At 39.0% G+C, this 16708-nt stretch overlaps 4 protein-coding genes across 4 annotated transcripts in view; 2 read left to right on the top strand and 2 right to left on the bottom strand.

The window, feature by feature from the left end:
* The window catches only part of cryabb (crystallin, alpha B, b), a 3007-nt gene extending 355 nt beyond the window's left edge, over positions 1-2652 (top strand). Inside the window, exons 2-3 of the mRNA XM_066660038.1 lie at positions 592-714; positions 994-2652. Coding sequence (XP_066516135.1) covers positions 592-714; positions 994-1197 — 327 coding nt within the window. The 3' untranslated portion in view covers positions 1198-2652. The remainder of the gene's footprint in view (positions 1-591; positions 715-993) is intronic.
* Positions 2653-3211: 559 nt separating this feature from the next.
* On the bottom strand, positions 3212-4651 carry cfap68 (cilia and flagella associated protein 68). Its single transcript, XM_066660039.1, has 3 exons — positions 4278-4651; positions 3750-3819; positions 3212-3627 (listed from the first exon to the last, which is right to left on the bottom strand). Exons 1-3 carry the CDS (start codon positions 4506-4508, stop codon positions 3425-3427), a joined length of 504 nt encoding a protein of 167 aa, XP_066516136.1. The 5' UTR covers positions 4509-4651; the 3' UTR covers positions 3212-3424.
* A 1346-nt stretch (positions 4652-5997) lies between these two features.
* Positions 5998-9069, bottom strand: mia (MIA SH3 domain containing). The gene is made up of 5 exons (XM_066662057.1): positions 8949-9069; positions 7031-7183; positions 6561-6694; positions 6368-6478; positions 5998-6273 (listed from the first exon to the last, which is right to left on the bottom strand). Exons 2-5 carry the CDS (start codon positions 7164-7166, stop codon positions 6250-6252), a joined length of 405 nt encoding a protein of 134 aa, XP_066518154.1. The 5' UTR covers positions 7167-7183; positions 8949-9069; the 3' UTR covers positions 5998-6249.
* bicdl2 (BICD family like cargo adaptor 2) lies at positions 8586-15772 on the top strand. The gene is made up of 11 exons (XM_066662056.1): positions 8586-8738; positions 9001-9140; positions 10114-10520; positions 12029-12244; positions 12906-13022; positions 13597-13743; positions 14107-14253; positions 14498-14572; positions 14665-14747; positions 14991-15105; positions 15327-15772. Exons 3-11 carry the CDS (start codon positions 10257-10259, stop codon positions 15501-15503), a joined length of 1341 nt encoding a protein of 446 aa, XP_066518153.1. The 5' UTR covers positions 8586-8738; positions 9001-9140; positions 10114-10256; the 3' UTR covers positions 15504-15772.
* The last annotated feature ends 936 nt before the right edge of the window (positions 15773-16708 follow it).

The raw sequence follows: 16708 nt of genomic DNA, 5'->3' as shown, positions 1-16708 counted from the left end.
ATGGTTTGGCAGATTGCTATGCTATGGTGTTCTCCATAAATGTCACAGGAACTAATAAGGAGAAGTTATTTGGGAAGCTTGCTTCTCTGGACAGTGAGATCCTGGCCAACCATCCATGACCTAATACGCACTTGAGAACTTGATTGATTTATCATATTCTATATTCTATCACATTCTACACAAGCCATGGCCATGACTTGATTTTGCAACTATTATTTTTATCTGGAATAGCTGAGCTTTGTAGAACATAAAGGAAAGGGAACATTGAAAATCAGGTCACTAGACAGTTATAAACAATGTCAGTGTTTTGTTCCAAATATTTCCTCCATGATAAAAGTTTGCATAACTTTCTAATATTAATCTGAAACGTCAAGACATATTCTCCTCCATGTTATGTATATAAACTGTGCTAAGTGAATGTACTCTATCTAAGTTGAAGGTGTCATAGGCTCAAAGTAAGCTTAAATTGTATTATCTATGACAGCAGAATATAACATATGAATCAATGGCATCTTCATGTAAACAATATAAACCTGAGGAATGTTTTGACTGGTGGGAGTTACAGCTTATTGTTTCATGTTGTGCTTTTAGATGAAGATGGAAAAGGATCGCTTTACCATCAATTTGGACGTCAAGCACTTTACACCAGAGGAGTTGGCAGTGAAAATCAATGGTGATTACATTGAAGTTCATGCCAAACATGAGGACCGTCAGGTAAATTACAACACCAGGGGCTCCCAAATCTATACAACATATTTATATGTATCAAATGTAATAAAGTAAAGAGAATACTAAAGTAAGTCCTACCAACATAACACACAACAAACCTTAACTAGTACTCCACATGCTCCAGAGGCTAATATAGTTTTAGGCATCTTGTCCAGGGATTCTTATTGGTCTAGCATGATGAATGAAAAATTTAAACACTATACAATTTATAACAATAAATTCTAAGGAAATGTAATAGAATTAAAACCTGCAATGTGCCTACAGGATGACCATGGGTTTGTCTCACGAGAGTTCCTCCGAAAATACCGCCTCCCTTCTGGAGTGGACCCAGCCAGTATCACTTCCTCAGTCTCCTCAGATGGCGTCCTGAAGGTGACAGCCCCTCGCAAGGTCTCTGATGCTCCAGAGCGCTCCATTCCCATCACTCGGGATGACAAGCTCGCTGTGACTGGCCCACAGAAAAAGTAAAGCTGCTGCACCTTGTTGTGCAAGTCTGTCTTCCCGCTGTTTTCTCTCCACTGTGCTCCCCCTGCACTTGGCCTCAACCCCCAATATCCTGACCAGGCTTTAGGGCAAAATATATATATATAAAAAATACTCAGATCCTGCTAGCATTGAACCTGGTTTGAACATTGAACATTTGCAAATTATTGATCATTCCACTGTCTAATTTGTTTGGTATATCTACATCTAGGCCAGTTGTCTAGAGCTACATCATTACACCACAGGAGTATTGTTTTGCCTGTCTGCCGCTGGTCGTAAATAACATCTTTCCAAACTTAACGGCCCCAGACAAAAGAGTCTTTATCTCTCACTAGTGATCAGTGCCAAACAATGGCTGCACAGTGCTGAGAATTGTGAGGGTTTGAGTGTAGGATGACTGGACATTTGAGCATTTGTTGTGATAGAATGGTGCAACAATATTGCTGAGCAAGAAGTGTGTGATGGGATTTCTAAAAACCTAATTTCTTATCTCAAAGGAGTGAGATATGTGTTCCTTGTAGTGTCACTGTTCTTGTGTTTCAGCCACATAAAATAGGATCTGGAAATAGTGTTATACTTGATTTTGAAGTTGTCTGTTCATATGATGGATTTGGGACCAGAGGATATATGGAGATCAGGTAGTGAGGCAAGAGGAGAAATGTTAAGAAGAAAGTGACCTCTTTCTGTTGACTGATTCTACGTGTTTCACAAGAGCCTTTTGTATTGGTTTGGTATAATGACGTATAATGGCTGGAAATATGCTGTTATGACTCAAAGTGCATCAAAGAAAAGGGTGTGTGTGAAGATCTGGTCTTTTTGGTGGTGGTCATTAAAGACACAGTGTCTGAACCAAAGCTCCAGGTAATCGAGAACTGTTCAGATATCCAGAGGAACTTTAAGAATGTTTGTGTTCCCTTTCTACTATATATTATATATCAATGTGCTTGGGAGAATGAGAAATGCATGAATGCTACATAAGTGTTCTTATACTTAAAAGTGTTCGCCATCTATGATCACCATGTACACAGCAATGCCTCACAAAAGCACCATTGACAAAGCTGCTACAAATCCATTTCTACATGTCACTAACGAGACACTTTTGGAAACACTTTCCAGGTCCATCCTGACAAAAAAGACCTGGTGATACAATTGAACACAAACCACTAGGAGGCACAAGTGAGGGGGACACGTAAGGTGGTGTTTCTGGGCTGAGGTTGTTTTTTGCACTGTTCTGGGACCAGCTCTGTTTTCCAGGCTTTAGATCCACAATAAGAACTTCAAGACAGGTCTCAGATCAGTGTAAAGGCCTAAGTCCCAATGCCCCAAATGTTTCTGCTCTGTATTCACTGCTTCAACATTCCTCATGATTCACAGCAGCGAGCAATATGTAAACACCATGGCTCAGTGTGTGTAATGATGGTTTCAAACTATTAATAAATTCTGTGGTTATTCAAAAACAATGAGTTGGGGTCTTTCTAAAAGCATAATTCGAAATACTACTGTTCTAAGAACAGCACAAATATATAACTGCCCATATATATCTGATTATTTACAGGCACATACTGAATCAGTATTCATACATCAACTGATTACAGAAAATGAGACATGTTAGCACATAAAAGAAATCATAATATTGTGACAAATTTGTAAGATAAACTCTGTCTTGCCATTCACACGTGGATGAAGTTCACCCAGCCTGAAGCCCTAGCAAGATACCAGTATTTTCACAGTGTAAAAACACCATGCCAAACAGAGATACAGGATGAGTAAGAGGTCCTGGGAATTTGTCATCCCAACACAAGAGATAAGATTAGATCAGATTAATTACAGACAGTGATTACAGAACTCTAGGTCCAGAATTTCTAATGACGGAGTGACAATTTCTGACCCGAGAGTGATTCAAATCAGTGAAGACATCATTCAGTGAGATCTCATATTTCATCTTTATTGTCAGTTTCCATTATATTATTTTTTTTTTTACTATAATTCAGAAGTCTTTTAACCATCAATAAATGCAAAAATCTGAAAAAAGAGGATACAGAAAAAAAGGAATAAAACAGTTTGTAATGATTAGTTTAACAACCTTGAGGAACATTTTCTGTTCATTTTCAGTGAAAACACACATTAAGCACAAGTCATTCCTTTCTCAGGAGATATTTCATGTTATAAGTTATAACACTAAATATTTTACGTTTTATATAATTATCGAAGTCTACTGTGGAACAGAGACAGAATTCCTCCTGTCTGGCTCTATATCACATGTGAGCTGGAGCTCTGGACTGTGTGTGGCAGGGTGGGTGTTTGTTCCGTGCTGAATGAAGTTCAGTCTGTAGCAGGAGTTTGGCACACACTTGGTGTGAGGAGGATCCAGTTCAGGCTGGTGACCAGGGAAGCTTCTGGGCTCTGTTTTCAAAGCTGAAAATGAAAAAAAAAAGGCATACTACAGAGTTAAACTGGTACATATTAAATATTCAGGCACATAAATGAGATAACATTAACATATAATAATGAATAATTGTAAGATATGAGATTCTCACTGCTGTAAACTGGCCGTTTGTCTTCTTTGTAGTAGGCAGATGAGTATGTAGTCTCATAGTAGTGAGAGAACTGTGGAAACACAATTGTGAATATCCTCTTTTATAGACAGTACGGTATAGACAACAGAGCAATCTGGAGCTGCTTCACATGAGTTAAGGTTACCATGCTCAATTCAAGGCGTTAGCAAGAGGAGTATAAAGCCTGTTAGCACCCCCTACATTTGGCAGCTTAAAAGTGGAACAGCATTATTTTTGTGGTTATTGGACACCATCCAATAACTATGGCATTTGTGATGATCTGTACCTGTCCTAATGTTTATATGGCAGTGATCACACTAACACAGCAATGTTTCAACAAATGTTCCAGCAGACCCTTCCCAGAAGATTAGAAGTTGTTACTGAAATAAGAAAGGGATCCAGCTCTTTAGGAACACTTTGTAATTCAGAGGAAAGCCTGAATTATTATGTGTTCAAAAGCTTTGGACACAGTGTCGTGTTGATAATGCATAAACACGCGACAGTACTAGCCTGCGACGGCAGGGGGCGTCGTAATGCTTTTGCACGGCGAGTGTCGAACCTCTTCTCGGACCAGTTTCCGATGAGAGTCGCGGTGGAGAACGCGTTCTCGTTGGTGGAGCATCTCCAGCCGAACTGATGGAACTTGGCTTCGTCCGTGAAGTCGTGCCAGACTTCGCCCTGTCCAGAAGCTCGCAGCGTGTAATGAAACGGGGACATTTTCTGAAGTCCGGGGAACTCCATACTGACAACAGCTTTCCTAGGAGAACTAGTCTTTTCCCGTAACTTGAAAAGCGCAGCTGAGGCGCTTTTACGCGTTTTGTGTATGTGTTAAGTTTTGTCGGTGCGGGTGCCCTGCCTCGCGAGAGCAATTCGTCCGCATTGTGTTGTTGTTCGTGTCTATGGTGATGGCTGTGTCCCGATTCTCAAGGGTACACATAACTCCCTATGAAGTTTGCTAAGCTGACACACAATGCACTGCAGACTGTAGTCCCTTGGCCCCCATATTCCCTTTATGCTGCACCTCAAAGTACATTAAACCACACTCCGTATGGATTGCCAACTTTTATATGACCTTTCAGTGCACTATGCAGGGAGCCATGAGTTTCAGCTTGTGTTATGTTAGCAAAACCTGTGCTGGACTGAGTCAAATGGCTCCGGACACACAGCAACTTGGAACAGGAAACAGTTAAAGAAAATTAATAAATTAAATTAGCTAAAACCCCTTAGAGAAAGAGATAATTCCCCGAAAAGACACATGGTCCCATGTCCTCATGTAGACCCCCATGGTGGTCAAAAGTGCCACATGTGACCAGCACATGCTTGAGTGGAGTGACACCTTTGTGTTGAGAGTATTGCAGAATTATGTGGTGTTTAGTGCTGCAGCTGTGTGAGTTTGTGTATCTATAGTTTTGCTTACCTTTACAAAAATAGCCAAGACTTCCTCATCTCGATTTGCTAAAGGAACCACATTGGTGTCAGAATCTAAATGGAACCTGCATCATAGTGTCAGGAGTGAAGAAGTGAATGTAGGCCCTACTTCAGCGGTGAAGGGGCTACCCAGCAAGACTTGTCCTGGATGGTATTTGGGCCACCAGGTTGTTGCTGGGATGGCTGACTTTTAAAGAGTATGCTACATACATAGCTTTCATATGGACCCCCACAGTCATGTCTTCATCTCAATTTATACCAAATACACTATAATATATTTGACCAGTAGACAACGCTAGTTAGGCCCAGTTATAAGACTGGGAAATATTAACTAGTCTGATTATTTTATACTACCGCGACCCTGAAATGGAAAAGTGGAAAAGAAGATGTATGTATGTATGATTCTTTTATACTACACTGTTGTCTTTGTTGTGGTACCCTCAAAGGTTTATATGCATACTTTTAATTAGAGAACATAATTGTAGCTTATTGTATTATGATTGTACATTTTAAAATTATGTTGATTTCAAATGCCCCATTTCATCTCTAGGACTTGTGTTCTTTTATTTTACACAGTTCTATAAATAAATCTTACAAATATTCACCTCTCTTTCTGGAGAAGAAAAAGTAATGTGTCATTAGGGAACACAACTGGACTTTAAAACCACTGTTGTACCTTTAAAGGTACGTTTACACTGTTTGTAACTTTAGTGTCCAATGTACCTCTACTGTACATTGGAATTAACACCTGTAGCATAATAAGACACCAACCAGGTGGCTTTTAGTAGCAGCTCAAGTTTATTGGAATCGAAATACCACATGTGACCACTACTTTTGATCTATTTGTGCTAAGATGTTTGATATGTTTACATCATGCTTGTACACGTGAACTTTATTAATTAAAAGTCTGTTCTAGACAGTTTGTTACTTGTCTATTTAAAAACCAAAACAGTCTATATGATGAGTAGCATTACTTGCTAGAAAACCTGTAAAGTGCAAGAGAAGAATGCAGCCATGTTCACTTCAAGGGGTGAATCACTTCTTGAATGGTATCTCAGTAGCAGTAGAAATCCCATTTCTAAAGGAAAAGAAGCAGATTCATAAAACATATTCACTCATATGTTTTGTACAATGTCTAGTGTTTAAAATACAGAGAAGCTTACAAAACTTACTTCAGTTTGGACCACAACTTCAGCAGGCATTAAAGCATGGGTCTCCTCAACAACACTACTGGGGAAGTGGCCTAAACGGGCTTCCTGCTCACTGTAGTATGACCCCTGTACCTGTACCAACAGATACCTTGAGTTACCTTTATATCTTCAAGGAAAAACATTATCCTCCCACAGCCAATGTTTTAATACTCACACTGCCTGCCCAAAAGAGGTTTCCCCGGTCCTTCAGCATGGCATACACATAGACGAGCTGGCCTTGACGGATGGGAATGAAGCGACAATCTTGAGGATAATAGTCCTGGATGGCTCTGGCAATGAGGATAGGATCTGAGGACAAAGGAGCTCCACATTAGGCATTTAAATCGATAGTTTGCCAATAATTTGGTCTTCCTGTTGATTGGCCAGGACATACTGTCATCTAATTAATGGCCTTGAAGTGAATTTCTAAATAATTTTGTTTTAAAAATTAGGGACAATGCTAATTCAAGCTTACATGACTTGTTAGCTACATTGGTCTTTTAGCTCCAGATTAAAATTAATTAAGTAGGTTCTGACTGTGTATTATATTTGTAAAGAAATACAGAGTTCATCAAACATAAAACAGTGTATCCATACATAAACATCTGGAGCACCTTTGTACACTGAGAATATAAGATTACTCACGGCTGCATTCAGCATCGGCGCACAGTTTCTTGTCAGCGAGTTTGGGCATCTGTCTGCCAGCCTGCGAAGGTAAAGGCAGTAGGCCACACAACACCAGGATCAGCAGCCAGTTAGCACAGAGTCTGTCCATTGCCATGGTCTGTTCTTCAGTTTCTGAAAAGTTTGGAAGAAGTATAGTCTGCAAAACAGAGGTGGGGCTTCATTTGGGGCCCTGCCCCCTATGCCTTTCCCACAGTAGGGACTAATGCCCAGAGAGTCTCCCGGGAAAGCTTCTTTGATTGGATATTATGAGGTCTGATCTTTTAAGATTATACTTCCTTGTCCATGCATTTTTATTTTGTTTTTTCATCTTAATTTTTTTCACATGAGCATAATGTGGTTTTATAGACCATCCCTTACATTTTTACAGTTTGATTTTAAGTCTTGTGATGTAATCACAATTGACACTTTTATGACTGTTTAGTTTAGAACAATTTAACATTGAAGTGATATGGACTTAACACTTAGATTTCTTATATTTGTTTGAAATTTTTGGGCTTTGTGGGACCCAAAAAGGGACACCCCAACCAAAAATGATACATAAACGTGTTAATTAGCCTCTACTGGCAATGCAGCAATAGATTTTAACGGGTGCACAAAACGACTAATGATCATTTATTCAAGTTGGAAATATTTTTTTTTTAGATGGTATTATATGAGAAATAAATACATACATGAATTTTGTCAGATAAGTGAGGCTGAGAGCTGCAAGTCAAGCCTAATACTACATAACATGAATGACATTACGCTGAGTTTTAGGTCAGAATGCCCCTTTAACGTCAGCTGCAATGTCCTTTATCATGGCATATATTTAGTGGTATTTCTTGTTGCTATTTTTTGACACCTGTGAACATTGTTGCATGTTATCTCACCAAGTAAAGCAGACTATGTTTATCTGTTTCTTATCTGCCTTTGCTTGTGATGTTCTGTTTCCACCATGTCATCATTTGAAGGTAAATCATCCTTGGAACCAGACATTTTAATCACTGTATAGTTTTTTCTGAAGAGTGAGAGTGAACTCAACTCTTAGGGATGGCTTCTAAAAACACATAACTAGCCTCAGTTAGTTCCAGTTGGGGAAAAACAAAATATGTCAGGCGGAAAACAGGAACTGGAAAGCTGTTTTTCACAGACTCCTGCTTGTGTGGACAGTCTTGACCTTTCCCGACCCCACACCAAGGCACACATATTTTAGTGTTTTCCAGAGAGAGGTACACAGCTACATCTACATTTAGTTGCAGGGTCTGGAGACCATGCCAAGAGCTGAACAAGCCTCCTTCTCACAGAGCAGGGAAAAAAAAACTGCCCAAAGTCTTAAAGGGATCTACAGTGGTTTGGAACACTCATGAATATCACGGATCCTGAGCAATGCAAGTAATAACACTGAGAAGGAGGTTAATATAGAAACTTTAGATTTTAGTGTCTAAAACAGTGGGACACAGGAGTCATTCCACCACATGGTGGCGGAACTGAGGACGTTTGAGTTTCATAAAGCTGTTCAAATTTCCTTTCCAGTGGAATGGTGCAGGAGCTACATTCGAGTCCTTGATACACTTGCAGTTTCTCAAAATCCAATTCCACCTTCAAGACGCATAATCAGAAAAGGTTTTCCTGTATTTTTAAATCAGGAAAGTTCACTTGAGATAACACTTTGGCGCTGCTGTTGAACGTGAGTTTGGTTTGTTTACATCTAGCAAAAGTTACAATTTGTATTGTGGCTTAAGTTTGTTTATAAAGGCTCTTTAGATGGTTCACCTATATATATATATATATATATGTATACTAATTATGGTCAAGAGACATATACATTTATTTCCTGAATATTTCTTATTCCTAAGAGACAAGAATAATGGGTCTATTCACATATTTACAGTCTCACCTGAGAGTCTCGTGTGTCACCTGGGTGAAGCACCTTGCTCCCATTTCCATAGGTTCCTCCCGTGCGATGACGTAATCAATGGTGGGTATGGCTCTGACATTAACGGCTGAACATTGGCTCACTGGCTCCAAGGAAACCTGCAGTGCTTCCCTAGTGCCATTCATGATAGGAACCCAAGCAGGAACTTCCCAGGTAAGAAAAACAAGGCAATAGACTTAGGGTTTTGCATATGTGGCTATGGTAGTTCATGAATTAAATGTATTTAAACATAAATATATTATTTTTTATCATGAATAGGTATTTCGATGTGTGTATGTTAGCTACTAGTTTAGGCTAATAACTTTGGATTAGGATTGTTAGTACAACATTACGCTGTATTTTGTCTACGAACAAATGCCCTTGTGTTCTAGCTTAAGTTAAAATATAAAGCCATGATATGTAAATAACTTAGCACTAACGCTTTTGAATGCTAATACCATGAAAACGTGTTTCAGTGTGTGTCTAGTACTTGTGTTGCTAATAATTACACTTACTGTTCTAGCTTAAATTTTCAGTTTTAACAAGAAAATGAACCTAGGTAACACCACCTTCAACAACACAGCTGCTGGTTTACAACATAAGTCTTTATCAACAGAGGAAGAGGGAAGTAGCCTGGGCTATTTCAGCATTTTTTACAGGTGTTCTTTTGGTTATCTTCAGAATGGCTGCTACCTTAGCCTTAAAAATCTTCACAAATTATGTTTTCAGCATGAGCAAGAATAGGAACACAAACCCAAAACCTGTCTGGCAGACACGGAGGGTGTAGCTGACTGCTGAGAAGACTTAAATGACTCTGGAAATGTCAGGGAACACTACAAGTCTTTTTGTTTTGGGCTGCTCCACAAAAGGAGCTCACACACGACAATAGAATTGCTCTGAGGCTGAAGTATATTATCTTTCTTTGCCACGTTTTCTGGGTTGGCTTGTTCAGGGAAATGTACACCTGATAACTTGGAGCCATTTAGTGTAGATGAAATCTGCATTTTGCCTGCTGCTCTCCCGTATTTGTTAGGCCCCTAAGTTAATATATCAATATCAGTCACCAGATTTTCATATAACTCAGGATATATTATGCCAAATCATTTTGTTTTTGTCTTTTCTTCTTATGGCTTTTGCTCACATTCAGATGTTCAGAGTTTGACCTGCTGACCTCTCAAAGATGAGGACCTCACTCTTTGACATTTTTTAAGCTGAAGATGGGAATACGCCTAATAACTACAAACTAAATGACCTCAAAAAACCGGTTTTGAAAGAATAGTGTAAGCACAAATGATCTCAAACAGGAAAGAGAGCATGCCCTCTCCCAGCCTGGAGGACTCCTTTTTCCCCTTCTCCTCATCCACCCCCTCATCTAGGCATCGCATCATGGGTAGAGGTCTGGTTCCAGATGACCTGCTGGCATCTCCCAATAGTGACAACAGCCCCAGCATGCTAGAGAAGGACCTGATCCTCGCAGCTGAAGTGGGTCAGGCCCTGCTGGAGAGGAACGAGGACCTGGAAGGTCAGCTGGAGCAGATGAAGAGAGACATGGAGGTTAGGAATCTGGACTAGGGGACATTGAAAGGGGCAAAATGGCACTTATTGTGTTAAGTTACATCATCGTGTTTCATAAAAAATACAATGTCATAAAGACCCATTTAGATGTTCACTCAATATGTCATCTTAATATATCTCATTTAAATTTTAGTTTTAAATAGTATAATAGTTTATTAATTTAAAAATATATACTTAAATATACTTAAAAATCCTGTGTTGTAATTGTTCATGGCCTATTTAAAGACATGGCTGTTTTGTCCTGTCCAACTTGCAGAAATTAGGAAAAACATGAAACCTGAAAATATCTGAAAGATAGGCAAATATCTTGCCTATCCTCCTTCACCCATCCTAAATGAAAAGCATGTTTAGTCTCAATGGAAACTGTGGACACTGCTGATTTGCATCCAAAAAATGAAGTGTTTGAGTGGCGCAGCAGCTTTGCACATAGATTACCTGTTTTTGTCAGTGAAGGATATTCAAGAATCCTTACAAAGAAATAGCTACCCATATTATTGTCCATATAAAAATACCTTATAAACGCCCTTAAATTTTAAAGGAACTTATTTTCTTATTAACTCAGGAGCAATATTTAATGATAAATACATTTACATTTAATTGTCTTGTTTTGGGAACATTTATGTTCCCAAATAACATGTAAATGCAGTGATAATGGCGTTGGGTGACTAACCTTTGCTTTACTTGGTGTAGCCCCTCCCCGGTGATTATAAATAGAAAATGCAGTGTCTCTTTCACAATGTTGTGGGTGAGAATGGCATGTGGTCACACCCATACATCACAAAACCCTCCTCTCACCTGCTGAGCCTTACTACTGGAGATGCTGAAAGGTTGTTTTACTTTAGATAATTAACCACACTGCCTATGAAAGGACTTTCAAAACATTTTCAGTACAAGTGAACATGCTCTCTTAGCTTGGATGTAGAAGACCACTATTTAAAGACATTAAAGACTGTACACTACTATATAATCTTTCTCATGGGAAAAGTTAAACCTCCTCATTTATCACATGCTGTGCACTCATTCGGGTGTTTATACCGCCTTTTGGCCAAAAGAGTTACAATGCCTGGTTTTAGCAGAAGTTTGGAACAAAAATCCAGTAAGTTTCCATTACGTGTGTGCAGTAAAAAGAAATATCAGAGTATTTACAGGCAACATGTTGCTCATCATGTTTCAGTATGTTTTGCTTTTGGTTTTGGAGAAAGGACAAAATATGTTTGAAAAGCAGTAGTTCAATATTTATTTATTGAAAAAATGTAAAAAAATTATGACAGTTGAAGTAATTGGTAAACAAATATAACATAATGGCCTTTGCGCGATACTAGTTGTAGTAGTATTCATTCTTCCTCAATTGACAATGGCAAATTAAACATAAGCCAGAAAAAACAAGGCAGCATGTCCCCAGACCTTACAGGAAGTGTACAGAGATCTATGTTATGGAAATAAGCGTGTGTGTGTGTGTGTGTGTGTGTGTTTGTGTGTGTTTTCAGGCATTGCAGCAGGAGAAGCATGTATTACAGCGTCACCTGGAGATGAAGGAGCTGGAAGCTGCTCAGAGGGAGGTGGAGCTTCAGAGTGACATCACTGCACTACAAGAACAGCTGGAGCAGAAACATAGTCTGGGACGAGACCGGCGTAGGGAGGAAAGTGAACAACTGGCACAGCTGTCTGCACACAACCAGAAACTGGTGGAGCAGCTCGCAGAGGTGACCAGTGTGTTTGTGTGTATGAGAGTCTACTGCATTCCATTCCTCATTTTAATTTTATAAGCAGTGCTCAATAAATAAATCCTATTGATTTAGGTGAGGACCAGTGAGAGTGGACGAGTACGTTAACAAAAGAATGTAAAATTACAAGTACAAGATTAACGGGGGAAAATCAAAAATACAAGTGAAATATAGGATATGGGCCCTTTTTTAAATACGTAACTAAGTGTGCTATGTGCTATTGTATACTTTAAATAAAATGTGAACAGGGCAGCAGGCTGGACGACTGCATTAGGAAACCTGCATGTAAGAAAAGAATTAAGCAAGCGGATGTAAGATATATATCCCCACACAAAACCGCATTCCTGTGCAGAGTGAATGAATGACAATAATGATTTTGAAACTTGCTTAATACGCCAAACATGAATGCAGAAAAGCAGGTCCTTCTCCTGAAGACTGAGGGTCAAAATCTGAACAGTCTGAACAGAAAATGTGTAGCAAGCAGGGAGTGGGTAGTTACTAGTGATTTTTACTCAAAGACATAGGCATACCTGAGTATTTTTATAAAGTAATATTTTCATTCTACTCAGGTATACCCCAATGTAAACCAATCTAGATTTTACTCAGTTGCATTTTCTTACACTCTGTTTTGCTGTCTCAGGCCGTCTCCCTGGAGCACTCTTTGCGTCTTGAGCTGCGCTCTTTAAAAGAGGACATGGAGGACTCCAGTTTCAGCAGATCATTAAGTTCGGCTCGTCTAGACAGCCTTCAGGCCGAGGTATCTAATAAAACCACTAGACGGGGGGTATTCCACAAAGCAGGATTTCCGAGTTAGCCAGACAACTTAAGCCCAAGGTCCAAGGTATAGGAACCTCACTATGGTAATTAAATCTGGTTTGAGTACCAAATCCTTCTTTGTGGAAAACCCTCAGAGCTAAAGCAGTATTCTGGTAAGAAATAACTAATGAAGTTTGATTTCATGTCAACAAAAGTGAATCAGCAAAATCCACCAAACCTGTCATGTGACCAGGATGTTTCTAACAGATTATGTGCTCAGGGTATTTTAATTATATGGGGACCCACTCTATAAAGAATAATCTGTTTCTCTCAGGGCCTAAAAAGCCCTGCATTTGATTCTTCATCTTGTTGCACTTTATAGAAGAGACATTCAAATAAATATCACTTTCTTAAACATTGTTTGCACATTTTTGGTTCTTAAGAGTCTTCATTGTTATCACAATATGTAGATACTAGAAAAAACAAGGAAGACCCTTCTGCAAGTGTCCAAACTTTTGACTGTAACTGGTATGTGGTGTGCGGCACCTCCTACAGATGTGTTTTCATTTAAACAGAACAGAGTTCTGCAGGAGCGCTTTTCTAATATGGATCAGAGGCTAAAATCAGCGCAGGAGGACAGTGAGAAGCTGAGGACAGAGAGAGACGGACTCAGAGAGCGAGTCATCGAGCTGCAGACCACACTCAAAGAAAAAGAGACAGAGGTAAGGTCAGGAACATAGGAACGAGAGAGCAAAAGAGAGAGAAGAAAAGCATTTGCTACTGTTAGCCTGTTACTAACCTTAACAACTTCAACTGTTGGAATATAGCCAATATCTGCAGAATAAACTCAGTAAACAGCAGCCTCTAGGGGTGAAGAATATTTCTTCTATGAAGTAACCACTTACATAAATAAATTTCACAGCAGAACTGCTTCTGAGTAATGATTGTTTCGGATATATTCTTGGCTCTCTGGACGAATAAATATTTTTATATCAAAATGATGACAGTTGTTTATTTTTAAATCAAGATTTGCAGATTTGAAGACAAAGAAATCTCTGTTTTTTTTTTTCCTGGCCTTTTCACAGTTGGAGCAGGAGCACAGTGTGGTGTTCCAGATGCGCACAATGAACCACGGCCTCCAGCTTAGGTTGCAGTCCCTGGGAGATGAGGCGAGCCTTGGCGAGACCACCAGCTTCCCCCTGTCCCTCCAGAATGAGCTCCAGCAGTCTCAGGTAGTGTTAGTAGTGAAGTTTATTGGAAACATGACAGTAACCAGCAGTGATAAAAACGTGGTAGCAAAAACTGCACTTTTTGGGGGAAATCTAAGATTAATTTAAGTATATCCGTATTAATTACTAGTGAAATATTGTTTTTCTCTCTCTCTCTCTCTGTCCATGCCAAGCTAAACGATAGTAGTTATAGTTCATAAAATGTATATATATTAAGACACTAAGTCTATCTAATTTGATCCAACAGGCCAAAGAAACCATTCTGGCCCGTTCTGCGCTGCTTCAAGAAAAGGAGGAGGAGATCCAGAGGCTGAGGAAAGAGGTTTGTCCACCTTTTTGTTGTTATGGTTTAAAAAGTTTGATTTTTTTTATAACTGTCTTTATATAAATGGGTTTATATTTGCTTGTTAATAGCTGGAAACCTGTCAATCTCAGCTAGACACACTGAGAGAAGAAATGCAGCCATTCCGCAATCCTCCTGGCAAACCGGCATACAGGTAAAAAAAATTGACATAAAAGAGAGCGCTAGTTTCTAAAGTGCTTTTGTAATTTACGCAGTCCTGTGCTCAGACCAAAAGGAATTTAAGGTATCACGTTAAACCCTTTAACGTGTATCTATTGATACAGTAAATAAGATACTGCTGTGCAAGAGTGAGGTCGTGACATCATGGGTGGCTTGTGCTTTCATCTCAAAACTGTTGCCTAATACCCTGTGTTGTTTTTCTTTGTTGTCAACACAGTGTCCTAGAAGAGGAGATAATATTGGCTCGACAGGAACGAGACACACTCAACCAGCAGCTGCTGAATACCATCAAACACAAAGTGGCACTGTCTCAGGAGGTTGAGTCATGGCAGGTTGGTGAACTATTTATTTTCTTAAGTTTTACGCCTATCTACCAAATGCTAAATTAAAATCCATGCTCCACGGAGCACGTCTACTACATGGAGGAACACGTTTAAAATTTTTATAGCGAATCTTTGATCACTGATTTTTTTTTTCCTTAGTGCATGTATTCTCTAAAACATCTAATGTTCATTTTTTCTATGCCTTGTCTTATTTTCTCTTCATTCTCTAGGAGGACATGCGTCTGGTTATATGTCAGCAGGTGCAGCTCCAACAGCAAGAAAAAGAGAAAGAGAAGGAAAAAACTCCTTCACCATTTTCAAGAGGTGTTCGCACAAGCAAATCATTCCGTTTACCAAGAGAAGAGGGGAAGAAGAACTTTTTCTCCTCTCTTTTTGGAGGGGAATGAAAGCTGAACAACAAAGGAAAAAGATTAGATAAACTTGGAACTATAAGAACATTTTTGTACAATTTGTATATAATATTATTATTATTATTATTATTATTAAGGAGTGTAAATAAGAGGAACGTGGACTAAATATAGTGTATTTTGGCATTGAATTCATGCACTTGTCCTTATTCATTTGTTTGAATTAGGGGTGCAACGATACACAAATCTCACAATACAATTCATATTGCTGTTTTTGCTCCACCATACGATGCGTTTTCAATACAACATGGAGAAAGAACATGATTTTAATTTCCCTTTTATTTTTTTAATGTAGAGGTCAAAGAGGCCAATACAAACACAACTGTATATTTATAAAGGATGACTGGTGCCAGAATTTTTCACAGAAAAATAAATGTGTGTGTATATGTATATATATATATATATAAAATTATTTTATTATTATTATTATTATTTTAATGGGGACATGGTAATAACATAAGATCTATCTAAAAGCAGAGCTTTAAATTCCCAGTTTTTCAGCACTGACCCACTGCTCTCAGGGCCGGCTGAGAGAGAGAGAGCTGAGTGATACTGTTTCAAACCATCGCCTTAACGTGTGACCTTTAAAAAATACGGAACAAAACGCGTCCCGTATCCGTTCAGAACGGAACATCTTTTAGTGTCCAAATACGGGACGGTTGGCAACACTAGTTCCAGCCCAGTCTTGCTCTCTCCGCTAGCCATTTCACATCCAGCTAAGCGTCCAACAGACTAACCACAACTATAGCATGGCGTTGTTTCCGCAGTAGCTCTAAACACCTCTCCGGCGTCGTCTAAGTAACAGCATTCCAATTACACACCGTGACACTAGATGTCGCATTAACTACAGCACGCCTCAGAACTATGTCCTGCTCGGCAGATGGCTGCCATTAATTAACGCGGGTTGACAGACGGTTCAGAGTAGTTTTTAAAATAAAATCATACTGTACCGTATCGGAAAAAAATGAATAATACTATTACACCCCTAGTTTGAATACAGCCTCTGTGTCTCACCGTCGTCAAAATATGAGTTGAGATCAGTTCATCTTTAAACACACAGGTGCTGGTCATAAAATTAGAATATCATGAAAAATGTATTTCAGTAATTCCATTCAAAAAGTGAAACTTGTATATTATACTCATTCATTACACACAGACTGATATATTTCAAGTGTTTATTTCTT

The sequence above is a fragment of the Hoplias malabaricus genome, chromosome 2, assembly GCF_029633855.1.
Source record: "Hoplias malabaricus isolate fHopMal1 chromosome 2, fHopMal1.hap1, whole genome shotgun sequence".
Lineage (NCBI taxonomy): Eukaryota > Metazoa > Chordata > Actinopteri > Characiformes > Erythrinidae > Hoplias > Hoplias malabaricus.
This window is presented reverse-complemented; position numbering and strand designations above follow the sequence as displayed.

Excerpts from the sequence above, each read along its gene's own strand:
- bicdl2 (XM_066662056.1), top strand. The coding sequence starts at position 10,257 with ATGATCTCAAACAGGAAAGAGAGCATGCCCTCTCCCAGCCTGGAGGAC. Across the intron at positions 13,023-13,596 it reads TAGACAGCCTTCAGGCCGAG|AACAGAGTTCTGCAGGAGCG; the intron begins GTATCTAATAAA and ends TCATTTAAACAG. Across the intron at positions 14,748-14,990 it reads CCTGGCAAACCGGCATACAG|TGTCCTAGAAGAGGAGATAA; the intron begins GTAAAAAAAATT and ends TTGTCAACACAG.
- mia (XM_066662057.1), bottom strand. The coding sequence starts at position 7,166 with ATGGCAATGGACAGACTCTGTGCTAACTGGCTGCTGATCCTGGTGTTG. Across the intron at positions 6,695-7,030 it reads CGCCGATGCTGAATGCAGCC|ATCCTATCCTCATTGCCAGA; the intron begins GTGAGTAATCTT and ends CTTTGTCCTCAG. Across the intron at positions 6,479-6,560 it reads ACCTCTTTTGGGCAGGCAGT|GTACAGGGGTCATACTACAG; the intron begins GTGAGTATTAAA and ends CTGTTGGTACAG.
- cfap68 (XM_066660039.1), bottom strand. The coding sequence starts at position 4,508 with ATGGAGTTCCCCGGACTTCAGAAAATGTCCCCGTTTCATTACACGCTG. Across the intron at positions 3,820-4,277 it reads GACGCCCCCTGCCGTCGCAG|TTCTCTCACTACTATGAGAC; the intron begins GCTAGTACTGTC and ends GTGTTTCCACAG. Across the intron at positions 3,628-3,749 it reads CAAACGGCCAGTTTACAGCA|CTTTGAAAACAGAGCCCAGA; the intron begins GTGAGAATCTCA and ends TTTCATTTTCAG.